Source organism: Atractosteus spatula, chromosome 15 (genome assembly GCF_055471065.1).
Source record: "Atractosteus spatula isolate fAtrSpa1 chromosome 15, fAtrSpa1.hap1, whole genome shotgun sequence".
In the NCBI taxonomy this organism is placed as follows: domain Eukaryota; kingdom Metazoa; phylum Chordata; class Actinopteri; order Semionotiformes; family Lepisosteidae; genus Atractosteus; species Atractosteus spatula.
In genome coordinates, this window is record NC_142720.1 from 12,520,259 (window position 1) to 12,543,607 (window position 23,349).

The 23,349-nt window shown below is 37.7% G+C and overlaps 1 protein-coding gene across 1 annotated transcript; it reads left to right on the forward strand.

Annotated features, from left to right (window-relative positions):
- The first annotated feature begins 2,039 nt into the window (after positions 1-2,039).
- On the forward strand, positions 2,040-21,603 carry vps54 (VPS54 subunit of GARP complex). Its single transcript, XM_088933911.1, has 23 exons — positions 2,040-2,136; positions 5,264-5,432; positions 5,824-6,065; positions 6,409-6,493; positions 6,621-6,655; positions 6,782-6,913; positions 7,283-7,668; positions 8,622-8,748; positions 8,952-9,059; positions 9,586-9,641; positions 10,237-10,333; positions 10,436-10,776; positions 11,473-11,602; positions 14,247-14,428; positions 15,208-15,320; positions 15,934-15,997; positions 17,038-17,143; positions 17,435-17,522; positions 18,066-18,187; positions 18,720-18,800; positions 19,002-19,109; positions 19,308-19,402; positions 19,601-21,603. Exons 2-23 carry the CDS (start codon positions 5,294-5,296, stop codon positions 19,704-19,706), a joined length of 2,943 nt encoding a protein of 980 aa, XP_088790037.1. The 5' UTR covers positions 2,040-2,136; positions 5,264-5,293; the 3' UTR covers positions 19,707-21,603.
- The last annotated feature ends 1,746 nt before the right edge of the window (positions 21,604-23,349 follow it).

Here is a 23,349-nt window from a genome sequence, read left to right on the forward strand (position 1 = left end):
AGTATCCCCAGGGCTACAGTGCAACTAACTGCTGAACAGCCTCTTTCTCTGGCCTGGGCCCCGCAGTTGGAACTGGAGAGGGGAGTGGGTCCGGGTGTAATGTTACCACACATCTCTCAGGTTGCGCACTGTCCTGTCCAATAAATCTATGGTAATATACCAGCTCCAGAGAATAAGGACCATCTACCTAGCAACAGATTGTGTTAGCATCAAATTTTCCCAGACGAGGTTCAAATGTGTCTCAAGATATTTAAGTTGGTGGCACGGGGGGACTCTATTACTCACTTCCATACCTATGCTGTCTCCTAGCTTCCACCACAGAGACGGTGCATGTAGCACAGTCCTTCAGCGTGGGTAATGGTTGATAGACCAGTTCATTTCTAATAGTGCTCCTCCACCATTTTGAGTCAGGGAGCCAGATTTGACAATGAATATGTCTGAAAGTCCTGTTGAACTTCAGAATGCACAATCAAATCATTGAGTTTTTGGGGCAGTCTGACCTGTACAGTACTTGTTTCACTGCAGGAATCCTGTAACATACTGCCACCCTGTGGGGGAGATTGGACAATATTTTGGTATTTTTTTCACCCTATTTAATTCAAAGGGTGACTACCATACGAAACAAGAATATTATCTATATTCGGTTCACTGCTTTCACGTTAAGATTTGCCGTCGACAAAAGAGGAACAAGAATAATTTGGAGGATGTAATATTGGAAAGAGCAGAAACATTTACTTTTGCTCCTAATGCTGTTGCGCAAATGGATCTTTATTTGCAACAGACTATCCATGCTGACAGAAAGAGGAACCCCCTTTCAAATGACGAGACACTCAGACTGGCAGGCGCTGCATAGTTCTCTTGGGGAGAACAAGACAGAGCCCCTCGCCTTCTCTGCACAGAGCACTCCTCAGATTTCAGTCCTGTAGAAGGGAAACTGTTCTGTCCCTCACACAACCTCAACTGATTGAAATCCTACTAGAAGACACGGTAAGCAAAACCATGCAAAAACACAGGCCAATTTGCAGTGGACCAAATGTCTTTTGGTGGGAAATACAAATAGTTTGGCAAATCCTTATTATAGTGAGCCACTTACGGCAGTGATATTTAAATACAAGACTATAGGGCAGCTAGCCATACCGTCTGGAGGTATTGATTGCTTTACACAAAAATAAAGCAGTCTGCATTTTTTCCCCCAATTTTCTTGCTTTATGGCAGCCACCCTTTCAAAAATGTTGTGTAATGAAGCTGTTTGTTCACATACAATAATTATGTCAAACTAAACACGAAACTGATACACATACACTGTTCCAGAGGTGCCTCGCCTCAGACTTGGGGAACTCGGAGACTTTCCAGACATATCCATAGAAACATCTTTAAAATGGGCTTATCTAAACACAAGTGAATGTAAAGTCAATACCTGCACGATCCTATGTTATTTGGGTTTTTTTTTTCAACGTTTTAAAGTGGGTGTCTTTGTTGAGAGAGTTTTGAAGCTGGCTCTGAGAACCAAAGACATACTGTATTCCAGGGGCTCACCAGATACATCAGAAAACACTTCATTTAAAGTCTAAGACTCAGTAATCAGTTTTACTTTAATTGCAATGGCTTAATTAGTCTACAAGGGAACTAGGGTACCTACAGGTTTTGGTTTTTCATATGTTACACAAACATGCTAACGCTAATAGAAACAATCTAAATTAAGAGTTCCGAAACTGGAGGTTTGAAACAGTTATTTAGTCATTGGAAGTCAGTACTCCTAAAATGAAACCCCTGTGCAAATCGTTATATTAAACAATAGTAACTGAATTTAAGTTACAGTGGATTACACGCCACCTTTTAATATTTCATTGTTAATACCAACAGCTTGAAATAAGACATCTCTCTTTGATTTTGAACAGGAAGGCTCGGTTTACAAACAAGCCTTCTTCCAAGGTTTATCGAACAGAAGGATTTGGGAACCACCGGGTGGCCTCCGCTCGCTCTGACACTGTGGAAGAGGCAGGCCCGGCCCCCGCCCCCGCCCCCGCGCGGTGCATTGTGGTCACGGTGCCGGCTGTCGCCTTGTTGTTGTCTGATGACTGTGATGGTGGACAGGGGGGTTTGCGGAGTTTGGAGCTGCTGTGTTTCATACGACAGGTACCCGTACGAAAGTTTACTATCTGGTTAAGCAGGCTCTGAGCGTAATTCTGCGCCAGTGGCAAGCGGTGCTGGAATACATTAAGGCTGTCAGACGGCCAGTCCCTCTCCAGCGGTCTCGGCAGCGGAGGCTTTACTACGTGTAAATACAGGAATATCCAGCTGGCAGGAAGCTAGGCCTCAGCCAGGTGTACTGTACTGTACCTGGGCGGATTGTGCTTGGGCATATTGTATGAATGGAGCTCGGCGTCTAACATGTCCGGAGAGAGAGCGACTGTCCTGCGAGGAGGGGAACGGGGCTGGCCGAGCCACAGCCTGTCGCAAAGTCGTGGCGACGCGACAGTGATGGAGCCCCCAGTTCCCTTCAGTATTTCGTGATTTAGTTTGGGACTCGAGTGCACGAGTACAGGTCGCCGGTAGCAGCGAGGGGTTTCTCAATTCGGGTTGTGTACGCGGCTGGCGAAATATGACAGAGCACCAGATGGCAAACGTTTTATGGAAAACGAAACGTTTTCTGGGCTTTTTAGCAAGTTCAGCTCCCATAAAGCAGTAGTAACCTGTTCAGAGAGATATATCTCCGTGTTCAGACAAATCAGGTTCTTTTCCACCAAGGTGTAAATATTTCAGACTTTCACGATGTGTGCTACAGTACCACAAGCGGAGGTGCAGGTTTTTTAATTGAATATTGATCAAATCAATTGCAAACTATAAATGGATTCTAAACCTAAAAGAAGTACTGGAATTATGCTGTAGATCCCATTCTCATTATTTTATATGCGATCTTTTTTTGTGTGTTTACTCTGCTGGTCAGCGGTGTCCCTGTATCACAGATGATGTGTGAGCCACATTAGGTTGTGACTTATACTGTATGTTTAACTGCAGTCTTTAGTGTTTAGTAAGCAGTAATTGTGTCCGAGAGTAGTTATAAGGATACCCCCGCCTTCTCTGTGTATAGAGCTCTACCTTTCTATAGCGAATTTGAATATTATGCTTGGTCTGGGTGCAACATTAGAAAGATTGCAAATGGTGATACATTACCATTGGATAGAAGGGTTCCTATGGATCTGATAACTGAGTAGTTAAATAGGGATGTGAAAATTAAAGCAGGTCTGTGGAGCTAGTTGGACCAAACCATGACAGACCTAGGTTTCAGAGGAGATGTGCATTTCCTTATTTTGTACTTGCTCTTAGTAGGCCAGCCCTTCATGTCCCACTCAGACTCTTTTCGCTACACATGCTCAGAAAAAAATCCAACAAAAACAGTTGACTTCCAAGAACTTTGTTCTTTTAATTCTTGATAAAACGGAAGGGAGTTTCCGATGACAAATAACAAGAGCATAGTATTCTGAACTTCTACCTCAATCACTCCACCACCTCCTACCTGCCACCTAAAAGAAAACCACTACCTTTTCTCACAGTTCTTACTCCTGCCTTAAAACAGAAGAGGTCAAGATTCAATTCTCATTAGTACTGTTGTTAGTACAACTAATGTGCCTGTTCTAGAATTGTATCCATCTCTAGTATTATGATGCTTAGTTCTTTTTTTAACAATTAAAAAAAAATTAATTGAAAAAAGTATTTTGTTGTACAATTTGAAACGGGTCTAAGTTTTTGGAGGGAGCTTTGATGCAGTTAAACATATGTACTGTGCACTTTAATCATATTTTATTTAATACTATCTGAAAGCCTGAGTGAGGTTTCAGTTCAGAATGTCACAGTACAAATTCAGTTGGGTTTTTACAGCATTCCTGAATTGGCTTTTTACTACATTGGTGCAGTCTTGCACAAGACAGCAGAGAATACAGAGCTGCTTCTGTAGGAGATATCTTTACTAATACCGTACATTTATATTCTTTTGAATGTGGCAAAATAATTGTAAATATATATTTACTGTAATGGCAGTTAACTTTTTGTTATACAATATTAACATCACAGCATGAAGGAAAGGCAGTATTAACATATGAATGATGAGTGATTTGATAGAGACCTCTCCATTCTGTATGATTGGGGGAAAAAGAGAAGCGTTGTCTTATTAGAATTTCAGGGAGGTCTTTTTGAATATTTTCCTAACATCCTTATAGTTACCTTTTGTGGGAAACAAATCATTCTGGGAACTGTCAAATATTTTCACAGTATTTAAGATTTGATAGCGCCTTACCAGTTCATGATGTGAAACCGGATGGAGATGTAGTAAGTTGATTTGGTAGATAGTTTTCATCGCCCCTGAGAGCCGTGATCTAGCTTCTTAGCTACGTACTACTGAAAACAACCTCAACACTAAGTCTACTAACATGTTTGCTGGCTGGCTGAAGAGGAGAGATATTGATACCTACCAATCATTCTTCCAAAGCAGTATGGAAGCACTCTTGGATTACTCTTGTGCTTCTGGTGGATCTTATTTGTTATTTTTTTATTGCTTATTGGCCTAGCAGACACTCTCATCCAGGCAGCTTGCATTGCATACAATGTTTACATTATGTACATATTTTTAAAATGAATTGCCTGCATATAATTTTATATTCAGGCTTTCTGTGCATTTTTATGTAGAGTGGTGCCATTCTGATGACATTACTTAAATAATTGGTGTGTTTATTGAAAAAGTAATGTTTATTTAAAATGTGACCTTGAAACAACTTTCATGTTTGCTTTTGCTTTTTGGTTTTGATCTTTTGGAAGACTGTTGGAAAGTGTTAAAATGAAAGTAGAGAACAAGCCCATACATTGCACACTCATGTGACAACAGCTGCACTTTCATTTCTGTCTTCTTATAACTTCCGTACCACTGAGGAAACAACAGTCCAAATTCTTGGATGTCTCAATTTATATATAATTGAGAGTTTTTGGAATTCAGCATCACAAACATGTAAGCAAATTTATTTTACTATGTTGTTGAACAGAGAATTCAGGGGGCTAAGTGAGAACTTTTTCCATATCAGATTGTCGTTGTTCAAAGTTAGAGACAATACATTAAGCAGGCGCCAAAGAGTTTTTTGGTCATGATGTTAAACCACATTATAAGCCCGGGGTGTTTCTGTTATGAACACTGTTATGTTAATTTTTATCTTTCAGTTTGGTGTCTTAGAGATTGAGTTGAACTGCTTAACATCTTATTTGTCTCTTGTTACAGCTCGCCTCCTTCCTGAGGTGTCCTTATGCAATGGCTTCAAGCCACAGTTCCTCACCAGTGCCTCATTCCAGCAGCAGTGATGGTGTCTTTAAGAAAGAGAGGGACTCTTCTGCAAAACACTATAAGCTTGTCCGGTCACTACCCGATGTTTGTCCAAAGGAGCCCACAGGTAGGATAGCAGGTATCAATGGATATGTTCAAGCTAGGGCATTGTCATGTGTAATTACTTTGTTCTTATGCTGTGTTATCAGTTGATATAATGTGTTCTTTTTGTATTCAAACCTTTGATTTATATAAAAGATCACCAATTAAACACCATCATTGTATGTAAACGTTGTATAGAATTCTGATGCATATGTTAAGAGACTCTTAGCCAAAGTAATTACTCAGTTACCTTCTATGCATCCCATAAAAAATGCTTTTGAATATATTTTGCAATGATGAGATGTGGGCTCATCTTGACTCGATCTGGACTTTATATCAGTGCTGTCAGCGCCCTTCCAAGTCTGATCCACTTTCTGAATTTTTTATTTTTTTTTCCTTCCCATGTGACTTTAAAGGGGGTGTACGCAGCGTCTGTGATGGCCCATCTGTTGTAGCTGATCAACACAGGTGGACTGTTTATAACTCAAAAGTCAATCTTCCAGCGGCATTAAATGATCCCCGGCTGGCTAAAAGGGAATCGGACTTCTTCACAAAAACATGGGGTCTGGACTTCGTGGAAACTGAAGTTATGCCTTCCTTCTACCTCCCAAATATCACAAAGGAACACTTTGCATCCTACCTGCAAGAGACCACACAGGTATTCTCCAGTGTCAATGCAGTTGGACAGGCTGCTGATGAGTACTTAATGCTCCTTTCCATAAAATAGTGTGGAAACATAAGGTCAGAGTTTGAAGAAGATTGAATACTTTGGTTCTTATCCTCATACAATATTTGCAACGGTTTTTACAGTAATGCTGCAGTGCAGAACGTTTAAGATTAAAATTGTAGCAGTGTGGAAATGTATAGATATCAGGGAGAAATGGTACTATGATTTTTTTAATCCATTTGCAAATACCACTGTGCTTTATTTTTTAACAATTTCTATATTTATTACAAACTATCAACAAATGTAAACGTTATTAAATGTTTTGCTTTCTAAGCGAGAAAAAATCCATGAAAAATGCAAGAATATCTGTCCAACCAAGGATGAACTTGGCGCAGTCTCCAATCTTACAAATAACCATGGTATGATGGCATTTTACTCTTCTCCCTACTCCTGTCATTTTCCATCTAATCGTCTTTAGAGTAGGAGAATACGTGTGTACTTGTAAAGCTTGAAAATTGTTTATTTTTATATTACATTTTTTTACAGATAAGTCCAGGACAGACCTAGAGCAAGTACCCAAGGTAAGAAATGACTGTACAGCACTTTGTGACCATAGAGTTCTGTTGAATAATGTATTCAAGGTAAAGGGTGTTGCCCATGAATTAATTCTCTTTTTCTGTCTATCTTATGTTATTTAAACTCGACAGATTTTCTTGAAGCCAGACTTTGCCCTGGATGACCCCTCAACGTTTAATGCGGTTTTACCTTGGTCACATTTCAGTGGTGCAGGGGGAAAGGGTAGCCGTGATGTAGCCTCCTCACGGTTACTTCAAGAGAAGGTGAACTTATGACTTTCACTTGGAGGGCTTAGTTAAAGGCATGGTTGACCCTGCAGTTCCCTGAACTGGTATCTTTTTTTGGGTCTAAATAATTCTCATAAACTGTCATGTGCCCCTTGTCATTTTTAAATTCTTTTAGAAATACATCTTTATTTATTTATTTTTTTTAATTCTGTACTACTTCAATACATAAAAATGGATAACCAAAGATTGTTTTACCCACCTGTAATACATATATCCACAGTGCTAATACTGGATGTGATTCAGAATGCATTCAGAATGTTATATTTTCATAGTAAGTAAATGATGCTTTAGTCATTTCACACATCAAGGCTGTTTGATTTGAAAACCTGCTTGTTTGTCTTCTAGTTGAGCCACTACCTGGATGTGGTGGAGGTGAATATTGCACACCAGATCTCCTTACGCTCTGAAGCCTTCTTCCACGCAATGACCTCTCAGCACGAGTTGCAGGACTACCTCAGGAAAACCTCCCAGGCTGTTAAAGTGCTGCGGGAGAAAACGGCTCAGATCGACAAGGTCATGTGTGAGGGGTCCCTGCACATACTGAGACAGGCGCTGACACGCAACAACTGCGTCAAGCTTTACAACAAGATGAAGCTTATGGCCACTGTGCACCAGACTCAGCCCACTGTGCAGCTATTGCTCTCCACCTCGGAGTTTGTGGGGGCTCTGGAGCTGATTGCAACCACACAGGAGGTGCTGCAGCAGGAGCTCCAGGGTATTCACAGCTTCAGGTTGGTGGGCCATGCTAACAGTTCCCAAACTTTTTGCTTTTCACAGGAGTTCCCAAATCATTTTCATTTCTTACAGCTGGGGTTGTACATTGAATTATTTTCTCAGAGATTTCATAAAAAATAGTAGTCATTTTAAATGTGTGGGAGTTGGAAAAGTAGTCGTCCACATAATTAACTCTGTACGAAGATTTGTAGTTCATTGTATGACACTGAATTTAGTCTCTGGGCTAATTAATATGTTTTTACACTAAATAAAGAAGAATGTGAGAATATTATCATTGTGAATTTAGTGAAAAATAATGAAGGTTAGATATTGGTTTACTAAAAAGACACAGATTTACAAAGCTGTGAAGTAGTGAAACCCCTTGATAGTTTTAGATATTACATTTTAAATATAATATCTTCTTACTGCCTTGGCTGTGGAACAAATTGCTGACATGGTTTGGTAGATTCTTCTTCCCTGCAATGTCAGATCAGTAATGGATCCTTTTTACAAAATATCTTACCTTCTTGAAACTTTTTTTAGTGGTAATTGGCACTCAGTTCAGCTGTTTGAAAGCTGTACATATTACAGCCACATGGTGGCAGTATGAGGCGTAATCTCTGAAGCATTTTCGGAGGATGAGGCAGGACACCGCAGGCATGCTAATGTTTTCTGTCCAGATGTTTTTTCAGGGGTAATAAAAATAACTCAGGATGCAGTAAGTGTGCTTAATGCTGAAAAGAAGATTCATTGCCATCTAGGATTACATGTGCAAACAAGGCTAACTCGCTTTTGCTTGTAAACTTAAAAACTTTTCCAGTCTCTATAACCACCCTCATATTGCTGAGACTTTTCATTTCTTTTTTTCTAGAATAAAGTATTTTTTATATTGCATAGAAGCTGTTGAGTGGTTCATACCATAACTCTGTTGCATTATTGTTATGCATTAAATTCAATTTTCATGCCACAGGCATCTAGGCTCCCAGCTCTGTGAACTGGAAAAGCTAATAGATAAGATGATGATAGCTGATTTCACCACCTATGCGAGAAGTGACCTCAACAGACCACTCGAAGATGAAGGTCAAGTGTTGGAAAAGGTATGAGGACAGTATTGTCTTTTTCTTTCTCCATCATCTTAAGGAGAATTAAATAAAAATAAAAAGAAGGAGACTTTTCAGCTTTTAGGGATCTGCTTTCATTTAAGATTCGATTTAACATTTGATATTTTAAGAAAGCCCTAACCATGATTGTAAATTAATTTTTATTGTTTTCGTAAACACATTTTATTTGTTCTTTAAAGGATAGGCTTGAGTCTTTGGTGTTTGGACTACTGAGACAGAGAAAGCTTGATTTCTTAGAGATCTACAGTGAAGAAATGATTATTGCTGCAAAGAACACTGTTAAACAGGTGGGTAATGTAGATGCTGTATTTGAATAAATTTAGTGTGCAACCAAGGCCATTTCTGGTGTGGTTCTGAATCATACCATGGAATTTAAGCATTCTGGAATAGGCATAGTAATTATGAATGACAGATACTGTAAAAGCGAGTTTCTGCTCTGGTACTTATAACTCCTAAGGTATGGTTAGTCACCCATTAAGTGCTTATTCACTTAATGCCCTATGCCACAGCAATGAAAATATTAATAAATATTACATTTTTTGCACACCTGTAATATTTTATGTAGTTTCAATAAAAATTGATTTTATCTATATACCTAATGCTAGGATTCTTGAGTGTAGTGCTTATACTTGAGTGTGGTCGTTACTTATTATATTTTACTGAAGATTTTATTGTAAGGATGATAAACTACTTGTGGTCTCAGAGGTATTGAGCGATGCGGTAATATACAGAATTATTTCTCATAACCATGCTCTTGCTAATTACTTTTATTAATGTAATTTAATTTGTACTTTGAAATATTTTCTCCCACAGTGTGTTGTCAGCACAGTATCACAAATTGAAGAAATAGACACAGAAGTTGTTGTAAAGTGAGTAAACATACTTGAAAGCAAAAAAACTTTAAAGACAATGTTTATCAGATGATAGGAAAATGAACTATATGGTCTTCACAGTGACATCATCCTCTTTCATAATGAAATTAATATAAATCATTAAATTACTAGGATTTCTATATGAGGAAAAACACTAAAACTGCACGTTCTGATTTGTGGACTATTAAGCTTGAATTTTCTTTTCTGTGTTCTGTTTTTTTCTATCTCAGAGTTTACACTGATACTCGTTTTAAAGTAGAGGTCTTTGAGATTTATAAGTGGTTATGCTCTCATGACAATGACTGTCTTAATTATTTTAGCATGTTAAGCTAAAGACTGTTTAGAGCTAGTACCTGCAGTTTCTTTACTATCTCTTCCAATATGAATTTTAAGTTAAAATGTTACTTCTATGCAGCATAGGTCTAGTAAAAAATAAATTCAGACTACATTATTCCCAGTTTCTGTTTTACATTACTTTTAAGAAGTGTATAAATTAATTGTGACTTTCAAGAGGTCCATAAATGAATAGTGACTTTCATGTCAGAGCGCATATCCTAAATTTTTCATATTTCTTTTGCTTTGCATTTAAAAGGCTTGCAGATCAGATGAGGCTGATGACTTTTCCACAGTGGTTTGAGCTTCTGAAATACATATTTGCCAACTTTATACTTTTTCTGAAAAGAATAAAGGTAGGGTGACTTTAATATTTCATGAAAAGGATTCAAGTGATACATTGCGACATATATGAAAATAAATTATTAATTCTCCTTTCTTTTATTTTGTCCCGCTAGGCAACGTTAAGTGTAATCAGAAATGTTGTCCTCAAAGTATTAGATGGGAACCAGAAGAGCAGGCTGTCTGACTGCACTTTGGCAGAGGGAAACCCAGGAAAACATTTCTATAAGGACCCGGAAGTTGCTTACTTGACTTACGAAGGCAGGTTTATTAGCGATGCTTTCGCTGAAGTGGAGCAGCCCAGCACTGGAGTTGACACCAAGAACCAAAGGACTTCCTGCCTTCGGAATGAGCTGTGCGGTAGTGACTCTGCTTCAGAGCAGGAGTGCACCACGGAGTCCTCTTCCAGCAGGGAGAAAACATCCTCCTCAGTTACTGCGGGTGGAGTGGAGATACCGTACGTTCATCGCCACTCTAGATAGACTCTAGAACCGCGTTTATGCCATAATGGCTTTACAACATCTAGCCTTTGCATTACCATGAAATTAATGTCAATTTTTATATAGTAAAAATAACAGCTCTGCACATAGTCCACCTTAGGAAATCTAAATGCTGCTATTTGATACTTCAGCTTTTACTTCTTTGAGTGATTAATGTTTTATTCCCATACTGAAAGCAGCTTGGGCAGCACAGTGACATAGTAGTTAGTGCTGCTATGTCACAGCAGGGAGGTCTTGGGTTCACGTCCAGTCTCCGATATTTATGTGTATGAATTTTGCAATTCTCCCCTTGTTTGTGTGGGTCTTACACAAACACAGTACATCAGTTTCAGTCATTCACTGAAGACTTTAGGTCTTCTCAATGAGATATGTAAAAATTCTATACTTATGTTAGTTCTTAGTCTCAGTCAGAAGTGTCCTTTGAATAACTATGTTTTGAACCAAGTACTGTATACAAACATCATGATAGTAATAACTTGATAGTAGTTACTTCTCTTTCATGTAACATAATGTAAGTGTTGATGAGAAGTTAACTGTCACCTGCAGTGAATCAAGTTTAGCACCAGCTGTGTGTTTGGTTGTTGATACTTGAAAAGGCAGGGACAGCAGGGTTTTTTGCATGCACTGTTTATTGTATTTGTCTTTTTTTCAAGGGTTAACGAGGACATGATGTTGACAGACCTTGAACTCGGCCGAGTGGCCAATAATATTCAGGAGCTGCTGTACAACGCCTCTGATGTATGCCACGACCGCTGTGTCAAGTTCCTCATGGCTAGAGCAAAGGTGAGCTTAAACAGATGGATATTTATCAGAGCCTTTTGTTCTTCACTTTGATGTGCAGGGCTTGACATTTCGGTTGAGGCAGGAGGTCATCTTTTTCACCACTGTCCTGTTTGTGAGGATGGTAATGGGTGAGTGTCGGGTTAGAAATGGGCATACTTTGATTTCATACATTTAGGCTTTAGTAATATAGTGTTCAGGGTCCTGACATCATTTTGTGCTTCTACATTTTGAAGCTCATTAACATTTTACAATGCTAACTTTTTGAAGTAATTGCCTTCAGTGTAATTTGTCATATATAACAAATCAGAATGAGGTGGGTAGTACCACAAGCTCTCATTTTTGTGTCATTGGTGAAAGGAAAGCTTGATAGGATACATTTGTTAGAGGATAAATGGCAGCATTTCAGTGACACTGCAAAAGCCCTCTAATGTTGTGCTAAGAGCTGCTGGAAGCACCTTTGCCAGGCCACTTTTGTAGAGTCCCTGAAAAAAAACAAGATATCTGTTCCATGTTTTTTAAGCTAACATAATAAGTTCGAAAATATAAGTTTGCTTACTTAAAAATGAATGTCCAGAGGTTTCTGTAATTATATTTTTGAGTTTTCATTATTACCAAGAGATGTTTTTTCACAAACTTATTATTGTCTTCATATTTTTATTATTGGTACACCCACACACATAGTTGTCTAGATCTGTCAATATGAATAGAATGGAATGCAACATTGTCTCTGCACCACACAAGTGGTGAAAAGCACTTCATCTTGGTATTAATATACTATATTATTTTACTTATTTATCCATTCTTATTCGTTGGTGGTGTATGTTTATACTTTAAAACTGTAAAACAATTAAAGCAATGAAGCATATAAGCACTAAAGACGTTGTCACTGTGAACAAAGCCATTGTTTCAGTTATTATAGATAGTTGCAGACTTGCTGCATATTGGAAGTGTTAACTGGAAAGGCAACAGTTAATTTAGTAAGTAGGATGAAAAATATTAGCTCACACCAAATTCTGGCAAAACTGGCTTATGGACTTCCTTACAATGTGCTGGTTGCCTTTGAAGAACTGTTAACTTTTTTTAGAGTTGGCTATTTTGAATGTCTTCTTTGCAAATCTGTCTTTTTTAAATTCTGCACACGCTTCCTTGAAGGTTCACATCATTAAATGCAAGTGCTTTGTTCCCAGATTTGCACCAAAGGCCTTGTTGACATGCTCATGAACAGCTTTTGCCTCATGCTTCTGGAATAGCGTAGTCTACCTCAGAGGATCTTGGAACTGAAAAAGGTTTTTCTACAGAAGTGAAAAAATGTTTTTTTCTTCATCTTTTCATTTGTGTATGCTGCATTCTCCTTAGATGAACATTAGTGCCTGCCTTCTTTTTTCTAATAGAAATGAAAAAATCAGTACAAACATGTTTGGTAATAAACTCCCGCTGTGATATGAGTATGAGATCTGGTGCCCATATGCTTTGATGCTGTGCTTTTGGCTCCAGGGTTTCTAGTTTTCTTTCCTCAGGGTAGTTGAGATTTGACTTCCTCCTATTAAAATTGATGTTGTATGGTAATATGAGATGAAGGCCAGATGAGCCATACTGTGAAGAATAAAAAACTCAAGCCTATTGGAGGGATGGATCAACCCCTAGGTGTTAGGTGACCCTGTTTTTTAAAAGAATGAGCACTAAAATAAGTATATTAGTTAAGAATGCAAATCCATCCAGTTAATGGCTACATCTCCTGATATTAAAAAAATTGTGAAAAGCTTTTAATAGGATCAACTAGATTTTTTTTTCCCAACACACAAGTGATTGATCCACACAATGTAACAGAGCTAACTGCCTGTTTCCCAGCTCTAGAAGATGAGCTCTGGTGGCCTCACAATCCAAGTTTTCTACAGCATTGTCTTAAAATCATCTCATTGTTCTCTTTCTTCAGGTTTCCTAATTAGCTGTATGATTTTGTTGTAAAACATGAGATGGGAATGAACAGACTTCAACTGGCATTCTTTGTCCTATGTATAAGACAAAATTAAATTCTCCATTCTTACTTTCCTATTGCATATGTTCATTGAGGCAGTGCAGTGTAATTATAGATTAGTCATAAGAATCCTGTATGTTCTGTTACTGATTTAAACTAGGACCCCGTTTTTAAAGTAAATATTTAATTTATTATTCTTAGAAATTGAAAAGTATATATACTCCATGGACATGAAATTAACTAAATGTTCTGGAAGGAACAACTCCTCCACAGAGTTTTTGTTTCTGGAAGAAGGCCAATATGTACCTACAGTATGTATTTCTGAACTTTGTAGTGACCTTGATCTTTTTTTTCTATCTCTGATCCCTCAGCAGTAGTATAATTGGATGCAGCAGAAGGGTCAGGTGAGGTTACAAGAGTTTTTTAAGGCTGGGTGCTTACCTGGCTAGGATTTCTGATTAACACTTTTTTATTTGTTTTTTACATTTAGCTGAGAGCTATGGGAGTCCAGTCAGACTAATCCCACCCTACCAATTGTGCGCGGCTGCTTGGGGTCTCCCAGTCACAGTCGGCTAGTGCCATGACCCAGGCTCCAGGCCATCAGTTCCAGAGCTGAGGAGCCAGTGAAGAGGCCCTCTTGAACTTTTTTCCTTTTTTTTTCTCCCCCAGGATGGGTCCTTGGAGAAGCTGAGCTCATCTGAGTTTGTGGCATTGTCGCAGGCCGTGGAGAGGTTCGTGCAGGAGACGGAGGAGCTCTGTGGCAGGAGGAGTATGTCCCTCAGGGGGGCGCTGCAAAGCCAAGCCAACCGCTTTGTCAATCGGTTCCATGAGGAGCGCAAAACCAAGCTGAGGTACTCGCTGTCAACTTCTAGAAGTGAGGCAGTTGGTTTGAGTGGTTTTGGCAGTGCTTAGTACCTGGAGGCACAAGCCATCAGTTCAGTTCTGTACATTATTGTACTTGCTTACTTCCTCTGTTGTCCCATATGGGAACTTTTCGTTGAAGGCAGGTAAAAGTACATAAAACAATACATTTAACACAAGATGAACGCATTAACAAATAAGAAACATACATGCATAAGATCAGAAAAACAGATGAGCATCTAAAGTAATCTTCACCAATTAGAATAAAACAAAAAATTGGGTCATCAGGATGTGAGAGAAGATTGGTGCATGATGAAACAATATCTAAAGTAAAATATACAATCAGTTGCCCAAATTAAGCAGGTTATTAGTCATAAAAATAAAGGATAAATTAGTTCTGTTGTGCTTAAATCTCTATAGTCTTAATTGACGACCTGAATAAAAGGAGCTCACAATCACTAGGCAGGGGGTGGTCATGACAGTCAGTGATTATATTGGCCTTCCGAACTGTTTGTTTGATATAGATGTCTGTCAGCTGTCGCTGCCGTGCACAGTTAATTTTGCAGCTACCTTCACTATCCCGCTCTGTCTGTTTTATAGGCTTTCTCTGTAATGAAGAATTAATCTTACCTCCACTCAAGTCCCTGCATCCAAACTTTCTTTTATGTGACAACTGCATGGGGCTGATCCTGCTGAAAAGCAGCCTTATGGGAGCCTGTCTCTCCTCCACAGATCAGTGGTTTAATGTTCTCTATTTTCTTGCCTGCAGTCTTCTGCTTGATAATGAAAGGTGGAAGCAGGCTGAAGTTCCTGCAGAGTTTCAGGATCTGGTTAACTCCATTGCAGATGGACGGATAACATTACCAGATAAGAAACAAACTGGTATGGTATTTTCAAGACTTTCATGCATACAGTATGTGCATAGGCACTCCTATTTGTAGATGTGAAATGAACCTTTCTTGCCTGTCTTTTAAACAATTATATGTGAGGTGTTAATGTTGATCTAAAAAATAATTGACATAGACACATTATCCTTGGAATTCTCAAACTCCATGCGTTGACTACACTGTCCATTGCTTAATCCTAAAGCTGAGATTGCACCAATAGCAGGTATTTCATTTTTCCAATTAAATAATCTTATTTATCTCAATATAAAAACTATGAGTGATGGGGCTGTTTTATTATAAGACCTTTGAGCCAAGAAAAACATGACTCTTTATAGATCTCATTATTATCTCATCACTAATTTAGAGGGCTGTTCAGCACTTTTATATCCCTTATATGTTATCACACGGTCGGATCTGCTCTTCACCCCAGTAGTTCTGTAAAATGAACGTTAGGGAAAATTATGTGCTTTTCTTATCTCTAAAAAGCTTACTATTTATTAACTTTAGGTAATGCATGGAAGGCCGCAATATTGTTTAGTCTGTCGCTTTGCATGTTTTGCTTGGTAATCAGGTCACAACCACTGGCAATAACTTTCTTTCTGTCACAGGTGCAGAAGAGCGGAAGCCAAGTGATCACTTAAGTGTTGATGGCCAGAAGTATCCCGTTGTTGGGCAAGTCTTACCTGTCTTGTTTAGTTAAATTGCAGATATAAATTATTCAACTTTCGTTCATTTTGTATACTGCATCTTTTATTTTTTTTTAAAAAGTAGTGTATATAAAAGATGACAAACGAACCACTATTTGATCTGGGCTTGCTGCTGTCAGCTCCTTCCTCTCACTCACGCAAAGCTAGTCGGCTTGACATCTTTCACTGCCCCCCGATTTGCTTATTAGGTAAAAAAAGAGCCATTTCTATTTAGCTCCTTAGTTCACAGAGAATAAAAACTCAAAATAGTTGTAAAACATTTAACTATTAAATTAGCCAAAGCTAAAAAAAAAATTATTGTTCCTTTACTTGTGGTTATTAACCTTGTTCAAGCACAGGCTATAGGAATAATTCCTTTCCCAATGAATACAAAATTAGAGTGGATAAATATATTTGTATATATATTTGCATATTTATCATTATAAATGCATTGAGTACAAATTTGTTATCCTATTTACTGCCATGGCATTTTTTTCTGTTATTTATTTCATTTTAAAAAATAAGAAGTTTTACTCATTTTGTATCTGTACAGAGTGGTTGTCATCTTGGTATTCTGTGGTTCATCCAAAATGCAGCGACATTTAGACTCCATTGCTGTACATTACTCTAGCTGGTGCAGGAAGGGAAGTGTTCTGTATGAAGATGGGCCCTAGACAAATAGCCCATGATTCTGTGCAGTGAAGTGCAACCCTTAGCAAGGACCTGTTGATGCTGTGGTTATGGTGTGCTCTCTGAAATCAGAAATTAGTACTGGAACAGTGTCACATCTGTACTCCTCTATTTCCACCACATCCTAGAAAGCAGACGGACAAAGTCTATTGAAGATCACTGCCGAGATCAATTTTAAGCAGATCTATGTTTTCCTTTACTGAGGTTCATTGCAACATGTGTTGTTCAGAAGAACCTTATTATAATACATGAAAGGGCTTCCAGGCTTTTATGATAACCAAGAAAAGAGCCTACATGCTTTATCTACTAATGAGTTGCTTTTCTTTCAATGGGCAGGACTGTGTTACTGTTGATAAGAATTTTCCTCGAATACTGCCAGTGTGTGAATGACATACCCTCCATTACTACAGACATGCTCATTCGCCTCTCAGATTTACTAAAGGTTCGTTGAAAGAATTAATTTATGTTTTTATGTTTTACTGTGTGAAATCATTGCAGAGCACAGTGATGGAACTCGTTTTAGTTGAGCTCTATATATTAGTATGTGTACCTTGAGTGTCGTTTAACTAAATTTTAATAACATTGAATTTTCATTTTACTGAAGTAGATAATATACTTTGAAAATCTGCATATGTATCCAATCATATAACGCATCACTTTAAGAAAACATCTTTAAACGAGATGCTTACCTGAAGTACTGATACATAATCCTTTTTTTTGTGCTTCTTTCCAGCATTTCAACTCCCGGTGCTGCCAGTTGGTTCTAGGGGCAGGGGCTTTACAGGTGGTGGGTTTGAAGACAATAACCACAAAAAACCTGGGTAAGGTTTGGCAGTCTTGAACAACAAAAGTGTAAAGTATCCTGTTCATATCTGTTATTGCTAAAGTTTCTGATTATGGATCCCTTTACAACTGATGTCAGTTTCTTGCCTGTAGAAATCTAGTATTAGATGTTTGTAGCTTGTTTACTTTTTAACAGTACAGAAGTCATTGCTCTTCTGAACACGCTGCTGCTGTGCCATGTCCTTTAGTCTGCCAGAGAGTTATCCCTAATTCAAAACCATTTTCAGTTCACATGTTCACAGCTGAATAACAACACACCATATTTACAGATGTTTTCAGGGAGCAAAATAATTAAAAATCCCCTTCATCACTGCTGACTGTCTCTAAATGGAACTAATGTGAGGTAGCTTTCGGACAGTGCACAAGGTAAAATATAACCTCAAGATAGAACCTCATGTATTTTTACTGATTTGGTCTTTGTAAGCTCTAAGGAGATCTGCACTATAATTTAAGTGCAAGACAGGTAGCTGTTTTAATTTATGAGCACCCATACTGACATGTTTCTAATTCTTTTTCTCTAGCTCTTGCATCCAGATGTTTGCAGCTAATTGTACACTACATTCCCATCATCAGGGCTCATTTTGAAGCTAGGCTGCAGCCCAAACAGTACAGTATTCTCAGGCACTTTGACCACATCACCAAGGTGAGGTGCAGCACAATTGCTGATGTGTTCTATACTCATCATTTTTAAGATGAAGTACATTTTTTCTAATAGTCAGTTTTCATTGTTTTCTGTATAAACCAAGAGAACATATTTCTTAAGATCTCTGTGGATAAAGAATATTTCAAAGTGTGTTCTTGGTTGCTTTGAACACAAAGCATATGCTTTGTTTGATTCACTTCCATTGTTAATGCTAGTTTTTTCACCTCCAATATCCATTTACAGCAATCAACACAAAGTAAATTCTAGTGTGGTGGCAATTATGAGAATGCATGCAATTGTACTACAAAATAATGTTCCTGACTGTTTAATTTAACTTTCATTTACTTTAGTTCTGTAATCACAAAATTAGAATGGGTATGTTGATATTGGGATTTTCAAATGCTTATATTCCTGACCTTCATTATGCATCTCTTTTGTTGGGAAAGAAGAATCCAAATCTAATTTTGCTTGTAACTGTAAATCTTATTGTGAACTTATTCTAAATGCTTTGATGTTTTTTTTTCTGTTACAGGATTATAATGACCATATAGCTGAAATTTCAGCAAAACTTGTAGCAATCATGGATAGCCTGTTTGAAAAAGTTTTGTCCAAGGTAAGAAGGATATTCCTGCACCTTTTACAATTTTAGCAGATATTTAGATATTGCTAGTATTTACACAAAGATTGTGTAAATTGGGGAAGAAAACAGCTAAAGCTTGTAAGTTCACATTTAAAAGTAGTTTAAAAGCACAAGTGTAGTGGTTCTGTTTAAGTGGACTGTAAAATAACTCAAGTTTTCTTTAATTCCTCCCAGTATGAAGTTAAGGCCCCAATGCCTTCAACCTGTTTCCGAAATGTGTGTAAACAGATGGCCAAAATGCATGAAGCTATATATGACCTTCTACCTGAAGAACAAACACAGGTGGGACAGATGAATTTCTGGAACAAGATTTTTTTATGCTGATTTAAAATACTTTTGTGGTATTGAAAGAGACATAACAATTGAAAAAAAAATTGTGGACATAAGCATGTTTTGTTAAAATATTATGTCCGTTTTCACTTTTCCGATGTGAAACAAGGATATTGGTAAAGGGAATTGATTGTGATCTTTTTTTTTAAGATGTTGTTCTTGAGGATAAATGCAAGCTTTAAACTCCATCTGAAGAGGCAGCTAGCACGGATCAATGTAATAAATGATGGAGGACCTCAACATGGGTATGTGAATCCCCATTATTTTTCTATGCTTTCCACGTGTCAAAACCTGTTATCGACCGATTGCCATTATTCATGTTTCCTTAAATAAGGACAACCAAACTGAGAAACGATTTGTACTTCTATTGATGAAGTTAATACTAGCAGCCATCTTGCCAGTGTGTGGTTTTATGAACAAAACTGTATTTTCTCCTCCTGCAGGCTGGTCATGGTAGATATAGCTTTCTACACTGGGAATCTCCAAGCACTGAAGACACTTGAAAACCTAGACTTAAACATGGCAGAGATATGGGAACAAAAGAGGTGATGGTGATCAGGCGGAAGAGTGAAACTTGCTCTTTGCATGTCATTATGTACTTTTAATCTCATGACCTTTCTGTGACCTGCAACTGGATTCCCAGCCAAGAGCCCTGCTGTAGCTGAGCCCGTCCGAGAAGGCTGACGGTGCAGTGACTGGGGGAGTGCCCCACGGTCACGTTGGGAACTAAGCTATCCTGTGACGTGTTAAGACTCTTTAGAAAGACTCAGGTTTCTCTGGTCCAAATCCATGCTTGGATATGGCTGTGACATGGCTGAGGATGTGCTGAAGAGATGTCATTAAGAAAATGACGCTGTGCATCTGTACTGCTGTGACTTTATCTCATGTGCAACTGACTAAAAACAAAATTGTGGTACAATTTATAACAGAAGCTTTTAAATCCTACAAGATGGTAAAATGACTATCTCATAACTTATTTTTTTACAGACCTTTCTAAAATCTTACTTTTAGATTTTGTTGCATTTAAGATGTATGTGTTTAACTGAGCAAAGTAAAAAACGGACAAGGTGACAGACGCCTGAAATGGTTACTTATGTGCACATGTAAAATAACCTGATGTAAATGTAAAAATTGTTAAATGAAACTCTTATATGAAATTTGTATAAATACTAGAGTTTATTTGAAGATTTTCTGTGATAATTTGGTCATGTACCTTCTGGTTTGGCAGAAGGACTTTTATTTGCAGTATCTGCTTATTTAGTACACATTTTAAAGGATGGAGTTTTAAGTGTAATTTCTGCTTGCCTTTGTCTGCCCCTCTTTATACTCTGACATTGCATTGGAGCAGCTGTAAATACTTAGATCCTCAAACCAAATCAAATACACATCCTTTAAAATCCACTCCTGTAGCCAAATTTCTAACCTATACTGTAAATGGCCCAGGTATATTTTCATTGACACTTGTGACCTTAATATCTGGTATATCTGTCCCACTATTTTTAGGTGGGAATTTGAAATTGTCTAGTATGTAAAAATGATTTTTAAATTTTAAGATGTATGGAATATAGCATATGACCAAAAGCCCTCACCTCAGAAAAAACTGTCCCAGTGGATCATTGCATAGTGTCTGAAGTACAATCAGTGTAGTCTACAACACGAACAGACCTGTAACAGTGAAAAGGCCAGACAGCAAAGACCTGTCTGACTTCCAGTGGAGAATAGATACTGGTGCCTTGCTGTTGTGGGATAGTACCACTTCCAACATCACTGGCCATGCAGTTAACCACTAGGTCATGTCACTAAGCCCCAGAGACAACAGGACATTTCCACAAAAATCATAGCCTCATTTGTTGTACTTATAAAAGCTCATGTGGCATGCTAACTGTATAAGTACAGATGCAAACTTGTATCAATGGTTCCATGTTGTGACTAGTACCAAAAGATGGATATACAATAGGAGAGGGTAAATCATTAGGTGAAATACAGACCTTTGCACATCTGTTTACTCTCCCATTTCTTTTGGTCATATGTGTATGTTAGTGTAGTGAAATACGAGTTCCCCCTGAAACAAGTATCACCTAGGTTTAAGAATACTGTCATTCTGAATAATGAAGTTGGTATTAGACAAAAGAATGTCATTCCTCATCGTGTATGAGGGGTTTTATATTATCTTTGAGTGACAGTGCTGTTTAATTAATCAATCATTGCTAAATATAAAGTGCCTACTTTTAAGTAAATATCAAAGACTATATTGACTTCTTCCAACAGTATATTTCCTGTCTGAGTGCCTAACAGTTTGTCCTGTAGTATGGAATGATCCCTGATTGCTGCACTGGCAGGTACAAAACCTTTTAACAGCATGCCTGAGTTTTAACTGTCCTGAAACCCAACAACTTTCTAAATAAAACATGGAATTACCTTGTTCCTGTTTTGTATCCTAAAGAAATTTGTCTTTTACATGTTTTGAGTGGAAGTAAACTGCTGACTTGGATGAAGGTAAAAATACAAGCATCATCGTAACTTATTTTTAATGGAACAGAGGGGGATGTCTTGAACACAAATAGAAGTTCATTTTCAATTCAAATTTTAACCACTAACTTAATTAGTACCATGCCCAGTGATTAGAGAGTTTTGTGCAAGGAGCATATTCAGTTGTTCCCACATTTTAGCAACAGGGTTAAAAAGAATATCTGGATTTATCTTTCCTATACTGTTTTGTGTTGATTTCTGTAATAAAATCATACATATTCAAGGCTAAAAACAGTTTTTATAACATGCAATAAATTCTAAGAAATATTAATGCTGCAAAGTAACGTTATGCATAGCACCCTACTGTATTTGCAATTTTTTAGAATTTGCATATCCTGAAGTGTAGGCTTCTGCTGTAGTTTCAAGTAGTGTTCCCGACTATTTCAAAACCCAAAACTACTGCAAGTGAGAGCTCTGTATGTTAGTTTTTTTGAGCACTGCTTTACTTCTCTGGTACCAAATATCACATGCTTGGACCTCTGAACTGGATGTTTTTCTTGACTTCTGAAACTTGAGCATTTAGGTTCATGTTTGTCTCGCATGTTCTGACAATTAGGAAACACTTTATGCCAGATTACCCAGTCTTGGAATCAGTACCTTTTTTGGTACCGATTCCTTAAAAGATTTTTTTAAATCATGTTAAAAGTTAAGATACATCCTCTTAAGCCATGGCCCAGTTAGTTGTGCAAAGTGGGTGTAATGATCATTTAAATAGATCTACAAGTACCAACAGGAAAAGGAAAATCTGATATCAAAAGAAAAACACCAGGTTCATTGTGAAATTTGATCTTGTTGACTTGTTGCAAAATTCAAAACCAAGTGATTAGGGATGACAATTAGAAAAAAAAAACTAATATAGGTGCTCCTTTGCTAGAAGAGCTTGCCAAAATTTGTTTTGTATGAATGCATAGTTACATTAAAACGTTTCAGGTATGCACAGTAACACTTTCATTTAATCTCATTCCTACATTCCTATTTCATTTAAAAGTGCAAATAGATCCAGTACAATTATGATAAGATATTACTTTTACTTTTCTGTATGTTTAGAGATGTTTTACTTTGTCTACAGCTGGGTGAATTTAAGTTGTTAATCTAGTTCCCTTGCATAGCTCCCTAAACATTTTCCAACTAATAAGCTTTTCAATTGTTTTCCTTTTACCACAACACCAGCCATGGCAGCTGAAATGCATAGAAACTTGCAAATCAATGCCATGCATCTACAAAAAAAATCAGAATATGCAAATAAACAACTTCACATTCAAAATTTCATAACCGGTTTAGAAAAAGAAATGACTGTGAATGTGTTTGCACCTCCAAATTTCACCACATCTCAAACAGCAACATCTCGGCAAGACAAAGTCAAAGACGACTCATTCTGAATACAAATGGATCAATGTCACTGAATTACCTGACCACCAGAGTGTAAGTATCTGTGCCCTGAGGAATTCAGCATAACTCCACAGCAAATTGCAGCTAAGAAAACTCTAGTTCATTTGAACTAACTCGATAGTTCAAAGAAATGGTTTTGAAATGCTGAATAAAGGCTGAATCTCTGCAAATCATAAATTGCTAAACATTTTAACCAATACATTTTAGATTATGTTTAATTTATAGGTGTACAACTTGCAATATCTTTACCCTTAAAAAAAAGAGAGTAAGCATA